The 11,946-nt window shown below is 63.6% G+C and overlaps 1 protein-coding gene across 7 annotated transcripts; it reads right to left on the minus strand.

The window, feature by feature from the left end:
• Nucleotides 1-239: 239 nt before the first annotated feature.
• Nucleotides 240-11,921, minus strand: MAP4K2 (mitogen-activated protein kinase kinase kinase kinase 2). 7 transcript variants are annotated; one of them, XM_040466320.1, is made up of 32 exons: nucleotides 11,779-11,921; nucleotides 11,597-11,654; nucleotides 11,302-11,392; nucleotides 11,151-11,215; nucleotides 10,789-10,844; nucleotides 10,399-10,446; nucleotides 10,270-10,312; nucleotides 9,798-9,870; nucleotides 9,585-9,716; nucleotides 9,442-9,504; nucleotides 8,982-9,063; nucleotides 8,784-8,891; nucleotides 8,303-8,381; nucleotides 8,117-8,175; nucleotides 7,592-7,635; nucleotides 7,470-7,508; nucleotides 7,344-7,377; nucleotides 7,144-7,249; nucleotides 6,975-7,063; nucleotides 6,852-6,893; nucleotides 6,670-6,754; nucleotides 6,497-6,576; nucleotides 6,340-6,400; nucleotides 6,126-6,243; nucleotides 2,652-2,710; nucleotides 2,468-2,571; nucleotides 2,193-2,370; nucleotides 1,531-1,599; nucleotides 1,307-1,393; nucleotides 999-1,069; nucleotides 844-899; nucleotides 240-739 (listed from the first exon to the last, which is right to left on the minus strand). In XM_040466320.1, exons 1-32 carry the CDS (start codon nucleotides 11,872-11,874, stop codon nucleotides 652-654), a joined length of 2,463 nt encoding a protein of 820 aa, XP_040322254.1. In that variant the 5' UTR covers nucleotides 11,875-11,921; the 3' UTR covers nucleotides 240-651. The 7 variants fall into 7 exon arrangements, with proteins under 7 accessions (XP_040322254.1, XP_040322256.1, XP_040322255.1 ...); XM_040466322.1 differs by lacking the exon at nucleotides 11,151-11,215 and having other exon boundaries at nucleotides 11,607-11,654; XM_040466321.1 differs by lacking the exon at nucleotides 11,151-11,215 and having other exon boundaries at nucleotides 10,244-10,312.
• Nucleotides 11,922-11,946: the final 25 nt, after the last annotated feature.

Genomic DNA, 11,946 nt, shown 5'->3' on the forward strand with positions numbered 1-11,946 from the left:
CCTAAGAGGCCTTTCGGGGCCACTGGCCTCTCCACCACCTCTGCCTGGCTCCCCCCCCAAGGGAACCACCAGAGAGCACTGGTGGCCCACCCTTGCATGGGGCACCCATAGCACCTGGTGCCACAGAAAGATGTGCTGGAGGGAAGGAGGGAGGGGGGGGGGGAGGAGGGAGAGGAAGCCTCCCCAGTCCTCCTCCTCGGCTCTCCCCCCCAACCCCCGACAAAGAGGGATCAGTGGAGTAAAATCAAACCAGCTTTAATACCAATATAGTCTCTCTTTTAAATAACCATGTTCCCCAGGACAGGGGGCAGGGGCAGGCTCTTGGCAAGAAGAATGGAAAAGACACGTGGAACAAAATGGAATGGATGGCCCGGGCCTGCTCCCACCCTGCCCGGGGCCCTTGTCACAGGGCCCGGGTTGCCCACGGGGGTAGGGGAGGGGACAGCAGCTTCCTCTGGTCCAGTCATCGCAGGGGCCTGGGGTGGGCTCCCCTCCCCTCCACAGCCCCGAAACTCTTCTCAGAATTATTTCTGCCCTTCAGACCAGCAGAGCCTGGGCCTCTCGGATCCGGGAGGCGCCACTGCCTAAAGGGGAATGCCGCTAAGGCCTGGGGGCAGGACGGCGGAATGCCACCGGCCAGATCTGACCCTCTCAGTAACTGCTCTGATGGCCCGTGAGGATGTAGAGGTTGCTGTGAGCCCCTGGGTTGTCCGTGGGAATGCTCTCAAGGATGATATCTCTGGAGGGGAGACAGAACCGGAGGTGAGCAAGGCAGGGGCCTGAGGCCTGTGCGCATGTCCATACGGCCTCAGGGGCCTCTAAAGGGGAGGCGCCCCGTCCTACCTGTGGGCCCCGAGCACTCGAAAGATCCTTGTCTCGTCTGTGATCTCCTGAGTCACCTGGGAAGGAAAGGGACTCTGAGGCCACCCCAGCAGGTCTTCTCCTAAGAGGTGGGGACAGATAGGTCAGGGGAGGCCAGGTTCCCGGGTTCCGCTCACCTCGTTGGTGTCCAGGCTTCGGCCTTGCATACCGTGGCTCCAGAAGGCCAGCACGCTGTCCTGCAGACACACTAGGAGGAATACAGCTGCCATGAGCCCTGCACCTGCCCTGAGGACACTGGGGTTCCCCCAGCCACGCCCTGGGCCCACACTTGGGCCACAGAGGTCCTCACAGACCGCGGTGGCCCTTGAGAGGGGCTGCGGCACCTGCCTCCTCGTCCCACCCCCAGCCCCAGGCCCCTGGGCCACACCACCTGCTCCAGACTGGGGATATCCGCCCCCCCACCCTGTCGTCATCTGTCACTCACCCACAGTCTCAATGGGGAAGTCAAAGGTCAGCACAGGCGCCAGCGTGGCCGTGGGCTCACCCAGCAGGTTCACAATCCTCACGCAGCCTGCGCAGGGAGAGGGCTGGTGGTGGGTGGGGACCAGGTGGTTCCCTTCTGGGGGGGGCAGACCCCCACTCACAAGGCTTCCCTCGCCTCCCCTAACCCCCTCCACTGCCCCCAACCCTGACCTCAGGGGCACTCACGGTCAAAGCAGACTAGGACTGTGTCCCTGTCCACCTGGATCACCTGCTGGGCTGTGCCCGGGAGCCCCTCTGCAGGCAGACAAGGGAGACACGGCCTGGCTGAGCCACCAGCCCCGCTCTGGCCCCAAGAGGAAGACGTGGCGGACAGCTAGAGCCAGCTGTCCCCACAACCACATTTCAACCCCCCAGCAGCCCCACTGGGTTCCCGCACAGCACGGCTGGGGAACTGAGGCTCAGAGTAGCAAAGTGGCCCGCCTGCAGGCGCACAGAGGCAGGGGTGAGTCCCAGGGAGCCGGGGCGGGGAGGAGGGCAGGGAGTCCGGAGTCAGGAGAAGCACGCCGTGTGACTCCATCACTGTGGGACCACAAATCTCGGAGCCTCAGTTCCCTCATGTGTAACACAGGCATGACGATGCCTACCTCGCGGGCCGTCGTGAGGCCTAAGAATGACACGGCTCGTGTCTGAGGCCCCTGCAGTGGTGGGTTCTCTTAGCTGCTGAGCCCTTTGGTCTAATGAAATCTTTTACGGAAGCCCAGCTGAAGGGAGGCTGGTCCCCGTGGAGCCATACGCTGCAGGGAACACGCAATCTCTCTCTCTCGCCAACTGTCTAGCTCTCTGTCCCCCCCCCCCCCCACACACACACAAAGGGCCCTCCGGCTCACCAGGTGGTATGAGGACGTCAGGCGTCAGACCGGCCTCCAGGGGCAGGACATGGAACAGAACTCGGCAGCCGGGCCCCTCGGGGCCCTCAGCCCCCACACACACCTGCGGCAGCTCCTTCCCGTCCAGCACCAGTGGCTCCAGCATCCCCGCCGGGCTGGGCAAGGGGCTGGAGAAGTTCTGGGGGCGGCAGGGGTGCTCAGGTCTCCACATCTCGCCCCAGGCCCACCACCCCCACCCTGGGGGGGGGGCGTGGCCTCACCCGCCCGCCCCACACCTTCAGCAGCAGGAACTTCTGCAGCGGCTCGTACCACTGCAGCAGGAGCAGGCTGGCGGGCAGGGCGGCCAGCAGGAAGGTGCTGCCCGTGTAGGGGTTCCGCACTGTGAGAGAGGTGGGCAGTGGGTCCCGGGCTGTGCCTGGGACCCCAGCCCTCCCTGGCCCCACCCGGCCCAGCTCTTACCCACACGACACTGCAGGCAGCCTTTGGTGTCTGGGATCTTGGTGGACAGGGCAAAGCGCCTGCAGGGGTGACAAGCAGGACACGTGTCATGGGTGCCATCCATGGCCGTGGCCCCACGGAGCCCTAAGAAACGGGGACTATCGCTTTCCTGGCCCTGGAGGTGAGAAACCGAAGCTCAGAGAGGCAGAGCAATGTGCCTGGGTAACACAGCGGTGGAGGGCACAGGAGCAGAAGCCGGTCCCGTGGCTCTAGCACCGCCCTCCACAGCCTGCAGTGTCTCTGTTCAGTCCACGGGTTTGGATCACAGAAGTACCTTTAACTGTGCAACTGTGGGCAAGTCACTTAACCTCCCCCCTGCCTCAACTTCCACATCCGTAGAATGGTGGGGGGGGGGGGGGCGGGTAACGTGGAGGGGTAGGGAGCTGCTGGAGACTCCAGCCCTGCTAGGCTGCCAGAGCGCTCACGGCGGTCCCCGCTACACATGTCGTGTGTCACAGAAAGGCAGGGAGGCCCGAGGAGATTAAGACTTGCAAGAAAACCGCAAACAAACGGCCGGGCCTGCCCTCCCTGCCCTGCCCTGCCCTCCCCTCGGCTGCCTCAGCTGAAGCTACACCAACAGGGACCAGCGGGGGGGGGGGGGGGGGCCTGCCTTGGAGGCAGGGGAGAGGTGGAGTCTTTGCTCTGCTTACCGGCTGTCCCCCAAGCCCTCAGGGGACCTTCTGAGCCTGTTTCTTCCTCTGGGGGACAGGGCTACATGTCCGCAGCCCTGCCACCTTCTCCCAGCAGCCCGTCTGGGCCCTCTGCCAGCAGGGGGACCCCGCCGAGGCGGCCCGTGCCCGTCTCTCCCCGTCCCTCTGTCCTCACTCTACTCTCTTCCCCACCCGGCCTTTGGATGGGACAGAGGCGGATATTTTTGTATTTGTTGTTTTCTGCAGACAGCTCTGGCCCTCTGCTCTTTACGTTCCAAGTGGACACTGCGATTCTGTAGTTTCCCAGACACACACCCAAAGCTGCCAGGGACTCGCTGGTGTGCTGACAGGCCTGTTTCCTGCAGGTCCTGGGACAAAGCAGAGGTTTGCTGGGGGACTGAGCTCAGGAAGCCCCAGGGCCACAGGGCTCCAGATGCCGTATGAGTGAGCTTGCTCCAGGAAGGGCCGGCGCCCCGGGCTTCCCAGCTGGGCGTAGCCACTGGCCTGTCCCTACCGGCTCCCGCCACCCACCTGGGCAGGGGGACGTCTAAGCCCACAGCCCAGACCCCTCCTCGAATTCAGTCTCACCTAGCCCACGGCCAACGAAGGCCCCGCTTATGCACCTTAAACGCCACGTGACAACACCGAGTCCTGCTCCAGCCACGCCTGATGACAGCTCTATCCTTCCCGTCACCCAGGCCAACAACCCTGGACTCCTCCCTGACTCCTCTTTCTCTCCCATCCACCAACTGTCGGGAAATCCTGCTGATTCAACTTCCAAAATGAAATCCGAATCTAGCCGCTTTTCGGCTCCTTCCCTTCTACCCGGGCCCACCCCGCCCCGCCGCCACCGTCACCTCTCACCTGATGATCACAATAACCTCCGGGCAGGCTTCCCTGCTTTCCCCTCACCCCTTCAATCTATCCTCAACACAGCGGCTAGAGGGATCGCCTGAAAACCTCAGTCCGTGTGACTCTTCTGCAGTGGCGCTCAGGCTGCTCTGAGTCAAAACCAAAAGCCTCACCGTGGCTACCGGGCCCTCCCAGATCATCTTCCCCACGCTCCATCCCATCTGGCTCCACCAGTCTCCTTGCCTTCCTCAAACAGGCCAGGCCTGTTCCTGCCCCAGGGCCTTTGCACTGCCCCTACCCCCACCCTTGAGATGCTTTCCCCAGAGGTAACAACAAGGCTTGCTCTGAGCCTCTACTCACACGGCCTTCCTGACCACCCTGTTTAAAACCCCAATCCAGGCCCCACCCCTCCTGGCCCTACTTATCCCTGCTCTTCTGCATGTACCACCTTCCCCTCTGTGCAGCACCCCAGAGCACCTTTCTTACGTCGGTCGTTTGCTGTCGGTCTCCCGTGACGAGAAAGTCTGGGGAAGAGGAGAGAACCCTAGTTCACAGAGTCCCCCGGGCACATACTAGGTACTCAGCAGATACTCACTGAATGACTAAAAAGGGACTCTGTCTCAGACGTCCCCCTGGACACCTCAGAAAACACACAACATCATCCACTCCCCTGAGGTCTCCCGGTCCCTCCTTCTCCCTCCTGCTCACTCCAGTCAGGCCCCAGATCCCGTCAGCCCCACTTTCTGAAGAAGGTTCAAGTCTGTCCGCCCTGCAGCCTAAGCCCCACTGCCTCAGGCCACTGCACAGCCCTCCTCTCCAAGTGCCCTCTCGCCGGCCGCCCCATTGTTGCCGCCGTCGGCACAGCCGGCAGATGGCTCTAGCCTTCGTCGGTCTGACGGGCCCCTCTTTCTTGACCCCTATGACTAGGAGACAGCACGTGACCCCGGCCTGCCCCCCCCCCCACCCCCGAACTCCTCATCCCACGGCCACAGCCACAGGCTCATAAGTGGGCATGAACCTAAGCTAGACCAAAGAGAACTGGTCCCCGGACTTTGTGGGAATTACTTGGAAGCAGGGATTCTAGCACCGTAGGGCTGTTAGCTAATGCAGCGCTGGCCTGGAACCGTGGGCATCCATCAGAGGAGAGGAAAGCCTACCTGAGAACGAAGGTGACAGAGGACAGCAGAGCCAAGAGACGCGGGCAGATTTCTGGCGAGGCCATGTAAGCCTGGATCCAGCTGGACCTGAAGCTAACCCTTCTCCTGAACTTTCAGTCACGTGAACCACTAACCGCCCTTCCATGCTTAAGTCAGTGAGTTGCCTTGCCCACTACGGAAAGAGTCCTGATCGACATACAGAGGGATCCTTCTAAAATGCTCACGGTGCCGCGGCCAGTTGAACCAAACCCAGATCCTGGGCCTGGCCTCGAAGGCAGGGCTCTGCCAGCCACGCAGCTTCCTCTCGGGCTGCTCCCCCAGGTCACCCACGTGCATTGGCACGTTCTCTCCCCTCCCCGAAGGCGGTTCTCTAATTCATCTGCCTGGACACCCACTGGGCGCTTTCCGACTGCAGGCCCTCGTGTGGCTGGCCCCTCAGAGGCCCCTGCACCCCTCCTGGCTCTCCCTCTGGGTCACTGAGGGGGGCCAGGGGCTGACTGTCAAAGATGCATTTGGTTTGTTGTCTCCAAGCCCTGCCTACGACCAGGCACACAGCAAGTGCGCCCCACCCTAACACCGTGGTCCCCTTGCTTTCCAACAGGCCTGAGGGCAAGGGGAGGGGGCACCGACGCTGATGGACGAGGAAACTGGGCTCAGAGAGGCAAAGTGACACGCCTGAGGTCACCAGTCCCGTGCAGGGCCCTATTCGACCCTGGCTCTGCCCCTCTGCCTCCCCCCCTGCCCACCCCACTGCACCCCCCCCCCGGGTCCCCGACCTGGGGATGATGCGCTGCGTGAGGCGGTTGGTGGGGATGGAGAGGGGAACCTGTTGCTGTAGTCGTCGCTGCTCAAACAGGCCCGGGAGGTCATGCGCCCAGATGTGCGTGGATTTCCCTGCCGGGGAGGGACAGAGGGGCTGAGAGAGTGTTGGCGGGCAGGGTGCAGGCCCCGCCCCCTGCCCGCCCCGCCCCGCCCCGCCCCGCCCCGTACCTGAGAGTGACAGCAGCACGTTGTTCACGCAGTAGAGCCAGGTGCAGCGGTGTGAGATCAGCTAGGGGCCGCAAGCGGACAGACGGACAGACGGACGGGGAGTCAGCCCCCCAAGCCCCCCAAGGCCCTCTCCCCTCCAAAGCCAGCCGGGCCTCACCTTCTCCAGTGTATCCTCGTGCAGTTCATGCAGGTTGAGGGTGTAGATGCCTTCCTCGGCCCCCACCACCAGAAACTGGTCTGCGGGTTTGGGTACAGGGTCTGAGGTCAGTCACGCCCCCTGGTCCAAGCTGCGGGTTCCCAGGCTCCTGCTTCCTCCCTGCCCCAGCCTACCGCGGGTGACAGGGTGAATCCAGGTGACAGCAGCGTGGATCCGCAGGGGGCAGCCATTGAAGACCTTGGAGAAGCAGGCGCCCATCTGGGGAGAAGGCAGGAGGCTGGTGAAGAAGATGGGGGGAGAGGGGGCAGCAGGCAGGGGGGCTTCAGGGTGGCAGGGCCGCGGGACTGACACTTACATGCACCTTGGGGGTGGGGGGGAGCCCGTGGCAGGACGATCTCTGGAAGGGAGGGAAGAAGTCAGGGCCGTGGCGACAGCCCCAGCCTCCCAGCCTCCCAGCCCGTCTGGAGCACCCCCTCACCTCAGGGTCGTCCCTGTGCTTCATGGTGGCCCAGGCAGTGGGGAGCAGTGGGGGGCTGTTAGGGCCTGGGAGAGGTGGGGGTGGGGTTCCTGCAGGCACAGAAGGGCTGTGAATTCCAGCTCTAGCCCCGCCCTGAGCCTATCTCCTGGTCCCCCAAGCTTGGACTCACCCAGGGGGCTGGACAGAGGGTCTTCAGCTGGAGGCTCAGCAGGGGGTGGCGCCAAGAAGGGGGCCCGCTTGATGGTTCCCATGGCATCGTCTGGGGAGTCCAGCTCCTGGCAGGAGAGTCAGGGGACCGAGCCTGGCTGCTAGGGGGTCACCGGTAACCCACCCCCGCTGCACCCTCTCCGGCCCTCCCCCACTCCATACCTGGAGTTCTGAGGCTGGCCGGATGGTCAGGCTCCTGTCGGGGACGAACCAGAGGGACATAAGGTGGGAGATGTGACCAGGCCCCGGGTCCAGCTGCCCCCCACCCTCTCGGGCCCAGCCCCTCACCTTTCCTCCAGGGCCTCCTCGACGGACTGTAGCAGGCTCCTGGGCAGGAGGGGATGAGGTCAGAGGCCAGCCTTTTCTGCTGCCCCTCCCCCTTCCCTGTAGCCTCCCTCTCCCTCACTCACCCACTCAGCTCCTCCTTTCCCAGCAGCGTCCACTCCTCCTCCCACTGCGGGGAAACCGAGTCAGAAAGACCAAAAGAGAGTCAGAGACAAGAGAAGCTATGTGGGCGGGTGATGGAGAGACTGTGGGAAGGACAGGACGCACAGACAGAAAATGACGCGGAAACAGGCAAGCGAATTGTGAGCGAGGCGGGCAGCGAGACTGACAGCCAGAGAAGGGGACGGAGAGGCGCAAGGGCAAGAGGTAGGGTCGGACGACCAGGCTCGGATGCAGACGCGGCAGAGAGCTGGAGGAGAGGCTGGGGGTCTGTGACAGGCCCGCGTGTTAGAAAGGCATGGTCCCTGTGCCCGGGAAGAAGTCCCCCTCCCCCTGCACCGCCTTCGCTGTCCTGGGTGGGACAAGCCTGCTTGCACAGGGCTTTCCACGGCCAGAGGACCAGGCTGCTGCTGCTTCAGGAATCTGAGACGGCCCCCCCCCCCCCCCCCCCCCCCGCCCATGCCCCCCCCCCTCCCGCAACAGACCCTCACCGGCTCGTTCAGTGGGTCCGTTTCCTTCCTGCGCGGGGCACCAAATTTCACCTGGTGAACTGGGGGGCCCAGGGTACCCGAGTTAGGAAGGTGGGCTCCCGACTGACCCCGACACTCACACCAAATGCCCACACACAGCCCCCCACCCCACCAAATCCACAGACACAGTCCTCCCAGCGGACTCACACTGGATCTCTGAGGGGGTCCTCTCGGCCGGGCCGTGCTGACCCCGGGAGTGAATGGTGTCTGGAAACACGTCATAAGCCTAAGAGAGAACACAAACAGCCGACACACACACCCGGCACTCGCCTCGCACCAAGTGCTCTCTGCACACGGATGGGTTTTGTTTTCACAACCCTCTGAGAGGATCCCAAGATTAAACGGCACCCTCGTTTTCAAAGATGAGAAAACCGACACAGACAGGCAAGTGGCTGGCCAAAGATCACACAGGTCAGGTCAGCCTGAACCAAGGGCGGGGAATTTATCAGGGGGGGAGGTATGGGGGGGGTGGGGGCAAGATGGGCCCAGGGAAGACTTCTAATGGGCGGGCTTGCCTGGAGGAAAGTTCTCGGTGCTGGCAACATTTAAGTTAAAGGGCCCTGACTCATACCGCCTCCGCACTTCTTACCGCCAGGCCAGGACCCATTCCCCAGCTCTGCTCACTCACCTCGAGATCACAGTCCTCAGGGGAAGGGGTTCCGAGGTGGGGGTCATTGGCTTTGTCCAGCAGCTGTGTGAGCAGAGCCCGAGGGAGCTGCTGGGTTGTGAATGGGTGCTGGAAGATTGAGGGGGGCACAGGTTGGTTCCTGACCTCCAGGGCCCTGCTTTCAAGCATCCAGGCTCCTGCCCTGCCCCTGCCTCCCACCTGCAGAAGCTTCTCTGCCGTTGGCCTCTTCTTGGGGTTCTTGGTCAAGGCTAGCTTGAGGAAGTGGTGGAAATTCTGGGTCCTAGTGGGCACAAGAGCCCCCCCGCCCCCAGACCCAGGTTAGCCCTCACGTGCAGCATCCTGCCAGCTGCCCCCTGCCACCGCTCCAGAGGAGGGAGTCTGCTCTAGGAAGGAGCCGGCCTGAGGCCAAGGGCGGCTGGCCTAAGCAATGCTGCCGTCGTGACACGGCAGCCCCCCCATCATTAACCGTCTGCCCTTCCTCCCGACCCAGGCTGGGTCCCCCGACCCAGAGGCAGGGCTCAAGCCCCTCCCGCAGATGGTCCACAAAGGCTGTTGAGGGCAGGGCTCCGCAGGCTGTGCCCTGGGAGTTGGCAGAAGGCTCTCCGCCCCCATGGAGACTGCTGGAAAGGAGGCCCCAGCAGGGGGTGTGGGCCCTCACCAGCGAGTCTTGTCTCGCAGCCTGGGCGGCTGGAAGCTACTCTTCGACATGAGCATCAGGGCCCTGTGGAGAGCACGAGGTCAGGGGACGAGGTCAGCAGGGCCCTCGAGGTCAGGCGAGGGGCAAGTAAGTGTTCAGCGGACCTCATGGGGTGCAGATGGAAAAGAGGGGGCTGCAGCTCGCCCAGCTCGATGGCGGTGATGCCCAGGGCCCAGACGTCACATAGCTCGTTGTAGCCTCCTTTGCGTTCCACGGCGGCCACCTCCGGGGCCATCCTAGAGGCAGGGTCACAGATGGGATGGCCAGGTGCCCACCTGTGGCGCCCCCCCCCCCCCCAGCCCAAGGCACAGCCTCACCAGTAAGGAGTCCCAATGAAAGATCTCCTCTTAGCCACAGATGCCGTCAGCTCGCCTGCCACCCCAAAGTCGGCTGCGGGGAGAGAGAGCTACTCCCATCCGCCCACTGGCTACCACTCCCCACCCACCTCCAGGGCTCAGGCTCGGAATGCACCTGAAGGGTTCAGAGAGCAGGTGGCCCAGGTTCAGCCACAACTGCCACAGGTCCGAGGCAAGGCCAGGTCCCCCTCCGGGAGGGGTCAACCACCTCCTACCCCTGACCAAGTGCGCGGCCCCAGGTTAGAATCCATAAAGACCCAACCACATCCAACTTCTGGCAGGGAAGGAGGGCTCGTCTACTGTCTCAACGGGGAAACCGAGGGTTAAGTGGTAAAGTGACTTGCTCAAGGACACCCAGCACCTGAACGCAGACTCTAAGCCTCCACGAGCTCCCACAGAACCCTCACCCTGATTGTTTCCCCGGGGTACTGACCCAGCTTGACATCTCCCTGGAGGGTGAGGAGAAGATTGGCTCCCTGTGGGAATGGAGGAGAGAGAATCCCGTCTGGTGCCCCCAAGAGCCTCCTCCTGCCTCCCACGATGCCCTGGGCCAGACCCCTACCTTGATGTCTCTGTGGATCTTCCCCTGAGAATGCAAGTGGTGTAGCCCCTGGGGACAAAAAGGAGCTCCTGAGAGCAGCCACCCAGCACTATCCCACCTCTCCTGAGCCCCCTCTCAGGACTGGGGCCCCCCACCCAAGCAGCTTCCTCCTCCCCTCTCCCCAAACAGGAAGTGGCTGAGCCAAGAGGGAAATGTGCTGCTTCCGGCAACAGGGCTGGGGCCCCTTTCCCCCCAGGACCCACAGCCCCTCGGGCCAGCCCTGCCTGAAGTACTCCACCCACCCACCCCCCCCCGGACCCCCCCCCCCCCAACACACCCACAGGGCAGCCAGTCTCCCTGCCCGTAACTCCTGGGGACCAGGAACGTGAACAGCCTTATGGGCCCAGCTACCTTCAGTGCCTCCCGGCAGACATAGGCAATCTGTCGTTCCTCCAGGGGCCCGGTGGCTGAAATGGAAGGGGTGAAGGCTGGCATGGAGGTCTGGAGGAGAAGCTGACCTTGCTAGGCCACCCTGTGTGGGGGAAGCAGCAGGCACTGCTGGGTGAAAGAGGTGTTGTCCTTATCCCGTCCCTGTACAGTCTGGGATTCAGAGCCCAGAAAAGGACACCATTTCTGTCAAGGTCACACAGCCAGTTAGGAGTGGAGAAGGGCCTAGCTCCAGGACCCCAGCTCTCCTCTCCTGCCCCACGTTGGGGAAGAGGGAGTTGGGGAAAGGCTTGTGGCCCTCTGGGGCCTGGAGTCCTGGCCCTCACCGTGGTAGATCTCCTGCAGGGACCCCCCTCCGCAGAACTCCATGCAGATCCACAAGCGGTCATTCCTGCGAGGGCACAGAACCTGGGTGGGCACGTGGCAGGGCCACATGGGGGCTGCCTGAGGGTAGGCAAGGGGATAAAACAGCCTCACCTGAGGTAGCTGCCAATGTAGGCCACCACATTGGGGTGACGGCACTCACGCAGGATGGTGATTTCCTGCTGGAGGGAGCTGGTGTCGTCCCCTGGGGAGCACAGGGCATCATGGGGGGAGGGCGCATGGGGGTTGCTCTAACTCAGTGCCCTCATCTGCAAAATGGGCATATCCGGGCCAGACAGATCCCAAGTGGCAGCACCTCCTGGGGCCTGTCTCTCAGGGGGTCAACTCTCAGCGCCACCAGGCGCTATGCCCTCCCACCAGCGCAGAGGCCCTGCCTCCAGGCCCTCACCTGGGTCTACCTTGACTATCTTGACCGCGGCCAGTTCGGACGTGACCGTGTCTCGGGCCTGCAGGGGCGGAGGAGGTGAAGCGGGATGAGGAGGGGGCGGGGCTGGGGGCTGGATCCCGCGGTAGTGCGCAGAGCCTGCACCCTCCTCGCCGCTCTCCCGCCCGTCCGGTTGCCCGGCGCACCTTGTAGACGTCGCCATAGGTCCCGGCCCCCACGCGCTGCAGCAGCTCGAAGCGGTCCCGCGGATCCTGCAGCGACACGTCCCGCAGCAGCGCCATTGCCCGGCGCCGGGCGGGCCGGCGGGCGGGCGGTCGTGAGCTGCGGAGCCGCGGAGCCGGCGCGGGGCGGCG

This window comes from Herpailurus yagouaroundi, unplaced genomic scaffold (genome assembly GCF_014898765.1).
Source record: "Herpailurus yagouaroundi ecotype Mexico unplaced genomic scaffold, PumYag 569, whole genome shotgun sequence".
In the NCBI taxonomy this organism is placed as follows: domain Eukaryota; kingdom Metazoa; phylum Chordata; class Mammalia; order Carnivora; family Felidae; genus Herpailurus; species Herpailurus yagouaroundi.

What these genes read in the sequence shown, in the direction of transcription:
- MAP4K2 (XM_040466320.1), bottom strand. Translation starts at nt 11,874, where the DNA reads ATGGCGCTGCTGCGGGACGTGTCGCTGCAGGATCCGCGGGACCGCTTC. An exon ending in AGAAGTTCCTGCTGCTGAAG is followed by an intron (nt 2,371 to 2,467) that starts GTGTGGGGCGGG and finishes TGCCGCCCCCAG; the next exon opens with AACTTCTCCAGCCCCTTGCC. An exon ending in GAAGCCTGGACACCAACGAG is followed by an intron (nt 900 to 998) that starts GTGAGCGGAACC and finishes TTTCCTTCCCAG; the next exon opens with GTGACTCAGGAGATCACAGA.